Consider the following 13267-nt stretch of genomic DNA (forward strand, 5'->3'; position numbering starts at 1 on the left):
AAAGAGGGCAGATCTGTCCTTCAGAGCTTTTGTGAGGCACTTCCTTACACACAGAGACCGTTCAGTCACACCGTGACCTCGGCCCTGGGCTGGGAGGGAAGCAGCGGAAGGACTCAAGGTCAGAGAGCAGACTGAACTGTGATGGGGGAGTAGGTAAGGCTCCAGAAGAGGCCATGTAGCTTGTTCCCCGGCAAAAGAACACGGCATGGTTGTAGGTCTTGCACTCGGAGACACTAATGTCTTGTCAGAGTGCCTGGTTACACTATCCATCACTTTCCCCCACATCAAGAAACACAGTATCAGCTGGGCGGTGGAGGCGCACGCCTTTAATCCCAGCACACGAGGCAGAGGCAGGTGGATCTCTGTGAGTTCGAGGCCAGCCTGGTCTACAAGAGCTAGTTCCAGGACAGGCCCCAAAGCTACAGAGAAACCCTGTCTCAGAAAACCAAAAAAAAAAAAAAAAAAAAAAAAAAAAAAAAAAAAAAAAAAAGGAAAAAAGAAGAGAAAAGAAAAAGAAAGAGACAGTGTCACCATTATCAATAATACACAGGAATGTGAGGGAAAATGTGTATACATAACATGGCTATTGATGTAGTATTAATAAAGGTTACTTTTGGCCATGGAATTCAAATTACTTTTACTGTCAAAGTATTTTGGCAGCCAGGCATGGTGGTACATACCTATAACCCACCCCCAAACTTGAGAGGTAGGAACAGGAGGAGTCCAGGCCTAGCTGAGCTATGCAGCGAGCCTGAGGCTGTCTAGGGCTCTGGTCTCAATTCCTTTCCCTCCGAGTTTTCCTGCCTCTGAAATTGTCTCCTCTGTGTATTGGATTTATAAAAGAAAAATTAATCCAATAATGCTTTGCTTCTGGAGTGTAGAGAAGGCCACATCCTAGCCAGGAGCACAGACTCTCCTCTGGCCCCTGTAAGCCCTGCACGTACACCTGGCCACACACTAGGAGAGTGGGCAGATCCTGAGCTGGGCTCCTAACCCCTGCCTGTGCCCTCAGCCTGTGTCCTCTGTCACTAAGCTCTGCCACTGAGCATTCCTCCCTGACCTGTTCCCATAAGCTTGGATGACAGAAAGCAACAGAAGATTTTTGGACCCCACTTCAAATCCGTGCTTCTTTTAATTCTACGCATCTGAGCACACCCAGCGGCGTCTCTGAATCTGCCTGCCTCCTCGACCCCCGCCCTCTGGATTCTGCCTCCACCCACTCTACAGAGCACTTGGGTCTGTGGAGGGCTCTGTGAGCAGCTATAACCTCCCATAAGGCACAAACCACGGAGCACCAGCTCCTGCCCAGCTGAGCCATAACTGACAGGATCAGCTGTGAGCTGCCTTGGATCCTCTTTTACTGCACTCCCAGTCTCCCGATCCAAGGAGCACCCCAGAAAAGAATGTGCCCCCAGGAGCTACTCAGGCAGCTAAAGATGCTCCTGACACACAAATGTGAATGCCGTGCTAAACACGTGCACAGCAGGTAGGTAAAAACCCCAGGTCCGTGACTGTACAGAGACATACATACATGCATGTGCACATACATGAGAAGGCATGGGCTCACATGCAATGCTCATTTGTATGTAAGATCAGAGTTGTCTATCCAATTCAGCAATTCTAGGAGCTTCTTTTTAGCACTTTCTAGAGGCTGTGTTTGGTCATCAGGCTCCTGGGATGGGTATAGACACTCACAGGACCCTCCACATAGCCAGTCTCTGCAAAGGGGCTGAAGGTGGAACCCAGAGGGTGGGAGTTGAGCAGGCAAACTCGGAGATGCCTCCAGCGTACTTGGGGGTTTATATTTTCTAGAACATGACTACTTTCCTGCTCTCCTTTGTAATTTGCCTGACTTCCAGAGCGGCTGTGACAGGAGCTCACAAGAGAGACAGTCTTTGGCCTCACAAGCTGCCTGACTGACTTCAGTTTCCTGTCCTCACCAGGGTCTCTGCGGTTTCCAGGGTGATGATGGTCCAGAGATTTCCTAGACCAAGGTACCCAGGGAATATGGCTGAGGGGGACTTTGACCTACCCTGACACCTGATATGAAAAGCCTTGGTCACATCCTTGACTTACAGGCAATTCTTAGGGAAAGCAGAAGAAAAAAAATCACCCATTATCAAAGTAACTCCTTGGGGTAGTTCAATAATGGAAAAAGTGATTTTTTTATTGAAATATGGTTTTGTCAAAACATTTCTGGATACAGAAAGCTAGAAACAGAGTACCCCAAATGGTAGGGCCTTAAGTTTTCCCAGTAGAAGGAACTAAAGCCTGGAGGATCAATCCTCCGGGTGACTCGGGCGCTGGAAGGATACTGATACGGTCCCCTGAGCAAGTATAGCAGGGCTGCCTCCAGAGGTGAGGCTGGGTAAGGAGCTGTCACTCACAGTGTGCCTTATGACAGCCTTGTCTACCCTCAGCAGACAGCCCAAAACCTCAAGCTGAGATAACACCAGAACTCAGAACAGGAAGTCCTTGGAATCTGACTGCTGTTGCCATGGTACCCACAACTACCCCAGGAAGTCAAAGGCAGGCTCCCCCAGCAAAGTAGCTCATCCCATAGGGAAAAGCGGTGAGCCCCAGATGTCATGAGAGCGTTCAAGATTCAGGCTCAGAAGGTGCCCAGCCTCCAGCAATCCCAGAATTCAGAGTTCAGTGCAACGATTGTTCCTCCGCTCCAAGCGCAATCTTTGTGAACATCCGCTCCCGTGGGCAACACGACTTCAGAACTGTAAGGGTAAGTGGGACTGGTACCTCACCCACAGCAGAGACCAAGGGCTCGCCTAGTGGTGGGAGGGGCTTGCATGTAGCTCTACCAGAGCAGGGAGGCACGGCAGAGGCTCCTGGCTGGTAGCTGAAGGAGACTCACAAACAGCTTCCTCACAACTAAAGCCCACTAAGCACACAGCTCCCAATGAGACATAAAAAATAACAATACATTTTGATGCCCTTGAGATGCCCTGGGATTCAAGGTCAGCTAATAAGATACTTGAGTAGAAGCAGGCGTTGCACAACAGCCTCTCAACTGAAATGAGCTTTCTGTGTGGAGGGTCCAGCAGGGGCATTCCTTTCTGTGGTGACCAGCTCTGCATGAAGTCCACACGAAGCCCCCTCCTCTCTCCTTAGATGTCTCTGGGCCACACTGAAGACTCGGAGCACTTATCTAAAACAGTAGGCAAGGGTTTTAGGCTAGGGAGGTGGAGGTCATTCTGACTTCTATGTAGAAAGCAGGTCAGAGAAGCAGCTCTGTATTCCCCAGGTTGTGGGCAGACACGTGGAAATCCAGCCGTGAAAGAAAAGGTGTGCACACGAATGTGTGTCTGTGTGCATGTACTGCACACACACACGTACACACACGCTTTGCTGAGGACTCAATCTAAGGCTGTGCACTGGAGTGCTACCGTTCAGACCCGTTCCCACCCGGGATGCTTTGATGTACAAGTTTTTACATGAGAATCAGTCCAAGAAAATAGAGACACGTACAACATGCTTCCCATACCTAATTCTCACTTAAATAACTTAGAAAATATTAACAACGAAAAACCAGATGGTATGTTGAGAATGCCGGACACCTGTGAAGCCCACGGGGCAGACACGTAAGCATAAAGCTTCGTGTTCCCAGCGCTGTGCATAGCAAGCACCCGGACGATGCTCAGGGAACCTCAGCAGCTCAGTAAGAGACGGCAAAGTCCAGGAAGAAAAAGGTACAAGGTAGAATAACGAAAAAGGTCTCCCCTTTGATGCTGCCAGTTTCACATCGCAGGGATAATGCATAACCCAGAGGTCATGTATCCATTTCCTAAAGGTTGACTCAGCTCATATCCGTAGGCTAGCTCTCAGTTTGCAGAGAGATGCTTTGGCCTCGTAAATAGAGCTATGGGTTGTAAAGCGGAGTAACCCACTGTAAATGGTTAATCCTCAAGCTGCTGACAGTCTGTTCTCATTCTCCTAGGCTTACAACTTTCTATTTCTTTATTTCTACATTTTTATTTCTGGAATATACATTTTAATTTTTTTTTAATTTTTGGACTCTTCATGAAGCCATCTGTCACCAGATTAGCAAAAATCATACACTGATAAGCCTAGTACTTAAAAATTGATGCTGGGAATGCAAATTGTGGCAACTTTTGGTCAGGTGAACTGGCATTCATCTATTATAATTAAACAAGTATAATTCGTAATTCCATTAGAAGATCTGGTTTGTAGAAATAGATGCAGTAGCATACAGATACGTGTTTGCATATTTGCATGTTTGTGTGCCTAGGTAGATAACATACATGCATACATTAATATAAACTACCAGCCTTAATAATGTGCACTTGCTGTTTATGGGAATAGAACACAAGAAGCAGCTGCAATGACTAATGATAGGGACCTATTTTAATGAAGAATGAAGCACCCATTTATGAAATACCGTGTAACCCTTGTCAAATTTTCTTTTTTTTTTTAAAGATTTATTTATTGTATACAGTGTTCTGCCTACATGTACATCTGCAGCCCAGAAGAGGGCACCAGATCTCATGGTTATGAGCTACCATGTGGTTGCTGGGAATTGAACTCAGGACCTCTGGAAGAACAGCCTTAACCTCTGAGCCATCTCTCCAGACCCTGTCAAATTTTTCTTTGCCTGCTGTATTTGTATTGATTCAGCTGCTACTTTTGCAGTGCTTTCTGTTTGTTTGTTTGTTTGTTTGTTCTTAATGTACTTAATTTTAAAGGAAAATATAATTCTGCCTGCTCACATGGGATGGAAATCCCGCGAGGCGAGGTCATTCCCGTCTTCCTCTCTACTATACCTCAGAAACAACCAAACCTTCCTGAGTTCACACACAGAAGGTGCCTTAGAAAGAATTTGTTTTTTGCATACCATGAATCAAATTAGTTTCTGTTGCTTGTTACCAAATTGCCCCAATTGCGGTCAGAACCCGCAGAAGAATGCAGGCTCTGCCAGTCATCTTCCAAGGCCCTTAAGCCAAGGTCATCACAAATCTGCGGGACTCCAGTGCAGCCCCGACTCCACCTGTTGTCGGGGGGGGGGAAGCCTCCCCTTTGTCTCCTGAGCCAAATGAAGAATTACGTGCTCACCCTGCTTGCAGCCTTGTGTTGCTCTTCATCCTCTCTCGTTGTCAAGAGGATAAAGATGAGCACGTGCTGCCCCTCTGAGCTGCTTTTCCAGCACAACAGCACAGATATGCCCTGGAGAACCCAGGCCTAGGGATGGAGCTCCAGGCCAGAGCTCTGGTGGTCTATGAGGCCCTGCATTCAACCACAGAACAAGCTAACAGCAGAGAGCCTATGTACCATCTTGCTTTGCTATGTGGTCCACATTTGAGGCTTTCTCTTTATTCCTTTTATGGTAAAATAGAGATTCTTTTTTTTAATATTTATTTATTTATTATGTATACAATATTGTCTGTGTGTATGCCTGCAGGTTAGAAGAGGGCACCAAACCCCATTACAGATGGCTGTGAGCCACCATGTGGTTGCTGGGAATTGAACTCGACCTTTGGAAGAACAGGCAGTGCTCTTAACCACTGAGCCATCTCTCCAGCCCCTAAAATAGAGATTCTTTAGCTCAGCCTCTGCTACAATGTTCTGATGAGATGCTGCAGGGGCGCGTGAAAACACTCAGCTTTAGCGCTTTTGTCTTCTAGATATTCATCTTTCCTTCCGTGCCATCTCCACCATCATTCATGAAAATGTCGAGTCTGGTGAGTAGATCCTCTTACCAGAAGGCAGGTAATGGCAGGGCTGGGGAGATGGTTGTTGATGCAAAACCCACAACTCTCACCTCAAAGTGGGATAAGGGATAGTTTCTTCTGGGGGCAAATATAAATGAGCTTGGCTCAGGAACACAGATTTAGGTTACTCCGAAGTCCATTTTCTGGCATGGTAAGAGATTCGTGACATTGTACATTAACAGAACACAGAAAGTTAAAGATCAATACACTGCCCTGGTACTTTACCAGCAGGTCACTAGGTCACACCAATGTGGGGAAATCTCTGCTACAGGTGTCTGGGTTAACTGATGACATTTTGAGGTTGTCAATATATTGCAAAATGTTCCACCTGACAGTCACAAAGATGTGCCAGGCAAAGAAGCAGGCGAGGAATGACTGGAAGGGGACCGGAGACAGCCCGAGATAAATTGTCTTTAGGCTCTGGACCTGCAGCACTCCAACCCCCGACAGACATTGAAGCTGTCCGTCATCAGTGAATCAGCCTCGCGGACTTTTCAACATAAGGCATAGCTTCTAGGGAAACTTGAGTTCACGTGGCTCAGTCAATAAAGTGCTTGCCATGCAAGACTGACGGCTTGAGTTTGATCCCCTAGCACCCATAAAAACCTGTGTGTGTGTGTGTGTGTGTGTGTGTGTGTGTGTGTGTGTGTGTGTAGCACCCCCAATGCAGGGGGTGGGAAAAGACAGGAGAATCTTAGGGGCTTGCTAGACAGTTGTTCTTGCTGAACTGACAAGCTTGGGTTCAGTAAGTGACCGTTATTCAAAAACTAAAACAAAGGGTGATAAAGAAAGATACGCAGTATCAACCTCTCACTGTGCACATATGTTCATGGCCACAGGCATTCACAACATGCTCACACACACATGGTGTGGGATGGTAAGCAGCAGCACAGGGTTACAGTGGGATTCCCATGTTTCCATAAGGACCAGCGCCTGCACCACTGAGGGCTTCAAGCTTGACTGGCCGACCGCAGGGAAGGGCGAGTCCAGGCAGCACTGTCCAGAAACCAGAGAGCAGCCCCACCGCTGAGCTGACCCTTGCCAGCTCCTCATGACAGCAGGGCCACAGCCAAAGTCAATCCACAGCTTACGGTCACCTACCTATGCAATGTGCAAAGACGCACTTCCTGGACTGCTTCATTTGATCCTCTTATGGCTCTAAAACTAAGATGGTATCATGTTCCCCATCGCTGTCACCATTATCGTCACTGCTACCACCACCACTACTAATATCAGACCATCCTCACCAGCACCAACACCTCACCACGTATTCCTGCGACGGCTATCACCATGACCACCAAAATCACTACATCATCACCATCCCTGGCATTGCCATCAGTCCCATCACTAGTGCCGTTAGCTTTAATCATCCTTCCCATCTCACTTCACCACCCTAAGTACCTACCATCATCACCAGCACCAACACCTCACCATGTATTACTGCGACGGATATCACCATGACCACCAAAATCACTACATCATCACCATCCCTGGCATTGCCATCAGTCCCATCACTAGTGCCGTTAACTTTAATCATCCTTCCCATCTCACTTCACCACCCTAAGTACCTGCCATCCTCACCAGCACCAACACCTCACCACGTATTCCTGCGACGGCTATCACCATGACCACCAAAATCACTACATCATCACCATCCCTGGCATTGCCATCAGTCCCATCACTAGTGCCGTTAGCGTTAATCATCCTTCCCATCTCAGCAGCACCAGCACCAATATCATCCATCATCCTTACTATCGCTGTCATCACCATCATCACTACCGCCATTATCACCAGCACACACACCACCATTGCTAGTGCCACCATCGTTATCACAGTTGAGATCACAGTTCTTACTATCATTTACATTTAATTTAATCCACAACTTAAATGATATCTGAGGGGCTCAGATAGGTTAGGTGCCTTGCCCAAAGTTGCCCATCGGTAGGTGGCAATAATAGGAATTAGAGATGGGATCCCACATCCCATATTTCCACTATTCTCTGGGTGCCTGGATGGCTTAGGATCGATGACTTCCATTCCCATGGGTCCCTCGTGGCGAGTTTTCCTTGCTGTGTCTTTGAGTCATCAGTCTGAGGGTTGGATGCCTGGTGTTCTCTTCCATCAAGGAAACTGTATGGACGTTCCTCGCGGCATGATTCATAACAGCTGGCGGCAGGAACAACTAAATATCATCAGCTGGGAAGAGATAAACAAATTGTGCTATTAGTCACCCAGTGCAATATCATTCAGCCTTGAAAGGGAAGTAAGCGCTGATACATGAATGAACCTTAGAAACACGGTAACTGAGAGGAGCCAGACACAAGGAGCCAGACAATGTGAGATTCCACCCTTACAGTATCCAGCGTGAGCAAAGCCGGAGTCAGAAAGCATTGTAGTGGTCACCAGCAGTGGAGGGAGGGCAATGCTTGGGGAGCCGGGGGATACAGGGTCCTTTGGTGAGTGATGAAGATGTTCTAAAGCTAGATAGGTGGTGGCTGCATAAGATTGGGAATGTACTGAATGCCCCTGAACTGCACACTAGAAATGAATACGATGGTGAATTTGTGTTGTGTATTTTACCAAAAAGAAAACTCTCCATCCATAGCATCCCTCTGACTGTGTTAGGGTAAGCACTCAAAGAACAGGACTTGAACCATAGTAATATGCCTACTTGTGGATTCTTAGCTACCTACAAAAAAATAGTCTTTTTGCCCCAAGCAGCTCTTGTTCCAGACCCCAAACTCCAAAGTACTTCACAGTTTGAACCACAGAACACTCCACCCTTATCTTGAGAAGATGCCCTGTGACAGATGCTAGCCAGGTCTGAGAGTTCACCAGCAGCTTAAAGTCTGCATTGATTTTCTTTGTGCTGCCCAGTCAGGGAAAGCTGGCATTTGGGTGACGCTCAAGGCCCTTCTCTCTGATCCAGCAGCGCAAGACTCGGCTGGAGCGCCGGATTGTTGGTGCAACCAACCGGTGGCGTTTTCCCCAAGATCATTTCTGTGGGGACCTGCTGGCACTCTCCCAGATGTGCAATGTTTTGAACATAGACCTTGACGAAGCTCTGAAGAACCCAGAAAGGTAGGAAGGGTTGAAGGACCGTGGCAGGGGATGCCAGCCCAGAAGGGGGGGGGGTACTTGATGACTAGACCACACTGGCTATGGGTGGTCCAGGCATATCTAGGAGGAAACCTCACTAGGGGATGACACATAGGCATGGAGAGGGTCTGAAGTGACTTCTTGCTCTGACAAGGTCTGGCAGTGGTGGCTAAAGAGCAGCTTTTCCTTTACATATGAACTTCGGACTCCCACCAAAATCTAAATTCATCATCCACGGACCAAATGATCGCTTGGAAAAAGCACTATGGCTAAGTGTCTTGGTGTGAATTCTGATGTGAATTCCTATGAATTCCCATTTCTACACAGGCTACCATTCCCTTTCCCTCTCTTAGTAAGAAGCCTTAGCATCAGGCTAGGCCATCATTTCTCCAAATTGTGAGTTCTACCTATCCAGAGAACACGGCAAAGGACCTCAATGCAGAAGGCCCCTTCACTTTCGAGTGCTTGTGTGCCCTGGCTTGATGCCACTAATATCTGAACCAGTAGTCCTGCCTTACACGATCATGGTTAAGTCGGCCTAAGCAAAGGCTGCCCGCTGCCACCTTGGGGAGTATCTGGCATGGAAGATCTGATGGTTCCATGTTTGCTGAGTGACTGCTCAAATGTGACTTAGCTTGTGGCTAAGCCTCTCTGAGCCTCAGTTTCCTTGTCTGTAGAATGGTGATGATGGAAACTCCCTTGAAAACTCGATGGATGATTAAGTCTGGTGTGTTGTATCAGGTTATGCCCTAGAAAAGCTTAGTATTTTTCCTACAAATAGTGGACTCCGAATAAAGAGGAAGGTTATCTCGGCGGAGTCTGCCAGGGTGTGGGGAAAATGGGTTTTCTTTCACGAACATGGGATTGCAATCCTGTCTTTATAGTGGGAATCTATCCCTGGAACTGTGAGAAACTCTTGGAAAGCACCTTAAAGGTTCTATTTTTTTCTGTTTTTTTTTATATCGATAGACAACATTTAATTAGGTAATAAAGCTAATAATTTAGGTAATAAAATAATAGCTAATAATGTGTACCTTTAGATACCAGGAGACTTTCTGATATCATGTTCCAAGGCCAGTGTGTGTACGAGTGTCTGGAATTGTCCTGTGTAGCATGCACGTGTCCCCAGAGCACACACAGCTCCCCAACCCTTCCTGATCAGTAAAGTCCTGGTCTGACCTCTTGTGTTATAATTGTGACTTCTCCCATATGGGGTCACTGTCAACTTTGACAGGAGCCAGATCAAACTGTAGTAAACGTATTACATCAAGGGTCACTTAACTCCCAGCTCCCGTTTATTTTGGGTCTAAAGCTGTGCCTTGGACAGGCCAGTGCCCTGGGTGCCACCCAGCTGGCCAGTTCTGCTTGTTGTGTCTGTGGGTTTCCAGGGTGTGGGGGACGCAGAGGCTGCTCACTCCTAGATTCCGTGCAGAGCTCTGTGGATAGCTTAGAGTACCGAGTGAGGTTGGGGGCCGAGAGACACGGAAGTCTTGACTCCTTTCATATAACCATAGGTTCTTATATACAAACTGAATATGCTCTCTTTTGTGACATTATTCATGGAAAAACCTTGAACAGACATCCTCGAAAATAATTCAAGCAGTCTTGGGGGTTTCTGGCATATATGGATCCACATTGTCTCTTGCCCAAAGAGGCAGCATAGAAGAGGTGCTGCCCAGCCAAGACTTAAAGGAAGGGTCTGCCCACTATGGATCCAGACACTCTGGGAAATGAGCCTAAAACCCTTCCTGATGCCTGTCCGGTGTCCCTGGATGATGGTGTCCTTTAATCCTGTCTGCAACACCAAGTCAATCAATGACGGGAAGAGAGGTGCAGATGTCTTCATGCAGAGAGGTGAAAATGTCCACAGGGGACCCCTGGATATTTTATCAGAGTACAGCTCTTGCGGGGAGATGAGGGACATAGGACTTGAGTTATAGGGAAACAAAAGAGCAAACATCAGCTAAGTATAGGCTTAATGGTAGGCCCTCAGGCATTCATCCTTACTCTGCCCAGCCATCTTTGTTTTATAGGGGAAAGCTCTGAGGCCAAGAGACAGGTTCCAAGGTCACATGGATAAAAAATGGAGGGACTTGGACCCAGGTCTTTGTAATTCTTCCCAATTAGCCAAATTGGAGTCTTCGACACTGAAGTATCAAGCTGGCATTCCCATGTGTGGCTTGTTACAGAAGACCTGTATACCCATGAGACAATTTCGGAATTCCCTTTTCTCTTTCTCCACCATGGGCCCCAATCTGGGGGAAGAAGTGGCAGCCTATGAGCACATGACCCCCGCTCCCTGCCACATCTTCCCAGAGCAATTTCCCTCCTGGCGAGTGAAGAGAGGTTTGTCCCATAGACCCTACCAGTGATCCTAACATCAGCCTGCTTCTGGAGGTCTACAGAATCTTAAGTAAATATAAACTTGTATGTCATATACAAGTTAACTATAGACACTTGTACTCCTGTGTTGTAATTGTGACTTCTCCCACATGGGTTCATTGTCAACTTTGACAGCAGCCAGATCAAACTGTAGTAAACACATCGCATCAAGGGTCACTCAGCTCCCAGTTCCCGTTTATTTTGGGTCTGTAGCTGTGTCTTTGGACATTCAGTGCCCGGGGTGCCCCCCGGCTGGCCAGTTCTGCTTGTTGTGTATATAGCTTGTATAGTAAACAGCTCTCACACCCAGGAGAGGCAGCATGGCCATTTTGTCATCTGGCATCTCCTGGCTCAGCTGGCAACGGGGATGTTTGTGCAGTAGGTTGAGCTCATGGGCAGTGCCCTTTCGTTTCCAAAACCAAGCTGTCCCATTTAAGGTGACAGTCTGAACTCTTAACCCTGGCCAGCTCTTCTCAGACATGTCACCTAAGTGACTGAGGGAAGGCGAGGGTAACTGGGTCCAGTCCATCACTCCTGCTGAGTAAACAAGCCAGGCCTTCCTGAGGCTGAGTCATTTGCAGCCGTCTCTGTCCTGGAAAGGGTGGCATGCTGTCACTATTATTCCGGAAATGGGCTCCTGCCCAAACCGCCTCCATGCACCTGGCTCCTGAGGGCTTCTGAATCTCTGGTAAACAGCCTTGCCAAGTGGACGCCGGGACACACAGACCAGATGTGGTCTCAAGTGTCCCTTGACTGATTGGCTTTCTTGGGACGATCATCCTCTAATTGAATATGTGACTCAGGTTTTAGTTTGTTTCCACACTCTGCATGGAGAGCACATAGTGTCTGTGAAAAGCACTATTACTGTTGCTATTCATACTCAGTGGACATTGACCAAACACCTGTACGGCGGCGTGTACCAGGGCCACAGCAGTAAACAGACACCCTGGTGTTGTGTAGAGGACCCAGGAGTAGACAGGCAACCAGAAGACATTGCAGAAATTTTAGAGGGACAGACTTGGGGATCTATGGGGCTGGGGTTGCTGGGCCAGAGAGAGCAGCAATGGAGCTTTTCCTAGAGAATTAGTAAGAACCCCTTGAGAGAAGAACTGCCAGTCTCAGAACAACTGAAAATTAACCTTACAGTCTACCCCAAACCCTGTTCCTCCACCCAAGTTCTTGTCTCAGGACATGGACTCCCAGGTACATGGCCGGGGAACTCTCAGCACAGAAACAGAACCTATGAGCGTGTGGCAGCTGCATTCGAGAAGCCAGAAAAGGCTGCAGTCAGAGCGGGAGGCACAAGGTCGTAGTGAGGCAGGAGCCTGTAGCTTTGCTGATGAGTCTGTGGGGACACAATGGTGGATCCCCAACAGGAAAGACAAGACCAGCTCCGTACGTTGTGTGGGGCGTGACAGGGAGAGGATGAGCTAGAGGCCAGGACACTGGCATTGACTGGGCCTTGAGTGGGTGGACAAGAAGCAGCCTGGACGAAGGTTGAATGATGAAGGTAAAGAGCATTTCATTAGATGGAGATTAGTGGTTAGAAGTGGCAATGCCCAGTTGGCTGGCGTGGGTACCTGGGGGTCCCAGTCCCGAGACTAGAACTGGGGTAGAAGAACGGGGTTTGGGGTAGACTGTGAGGTTAATTTTCAGCTGTCCTGATACTAGCAGTCAATGCCCTAGAAAAGAACACTCTATGCTCTTCTCCAACAGATATTTATGGAGTACCTACTGTAGAGACTTTCCAAGGAAGTGCCATTCCACAGGCAGGGGGAGCCTCAAATACCTCCTTGGTAGGTCGTGCTCACCAGCAGGAACAGGGGTCGGTGTTTAGAGTCAGCCACGTCAAGAGCTGAGGAAACTCTCACAAAGAGGAAGACATGATAAGGTTCTGTTTTAGGGATGGATGCTATAAGGATCGATGATGTAGGCGTGGCTGCTATGGAGATGGATAATGTCGGGACTGATGTTTTAGTAAATTATACAATAGGATGAGTTGTGGCCCAGTTTCTGAACCCTGCCATGAAATACTATCATATAGT

At 47.7% G+C, this 13267-nt stretch overlaps 1 protein-coding gene across 1 annotated transcript in view; it reads left to right on the top strand.

Annotated features, from left to right (window-relative positions):
• The first annotated feature begins 5693 nt into the window (after positions 1-5693).
• Positions 5694-13267, top strand: part of Btbd16 (BTB domain containing 16) — a 55036-nt gene continuing 47462 nt past the window's right edge. The window contains exons 1-2 of the mRNA XM_075974864.1: positions 5694-5765; positions 8680-8822. Coding sequence (XP_075830979.1) covers positions 5694-5765; positions 8680-8822 — 215 coding nt within the window. The remainder of the gene's footprint in view (positions 5766-8679; positions 8823-13267) is intronic.

Source organism: Microtus pennsylvanicus, chromosome 5, assembly GCF_037038515.1.
Source record: "Microtus pennsylvanicus isolate mMicPen1 chromosome 5, mMicPen1.hap1, whole genome shotgun sequence".
Lineage (NCBI taxonomy): Eukaryota > Metazoa > Chordata > Mammalia > Rodentia > Cricetidae > Microtus > Microtus pennsylvanicus.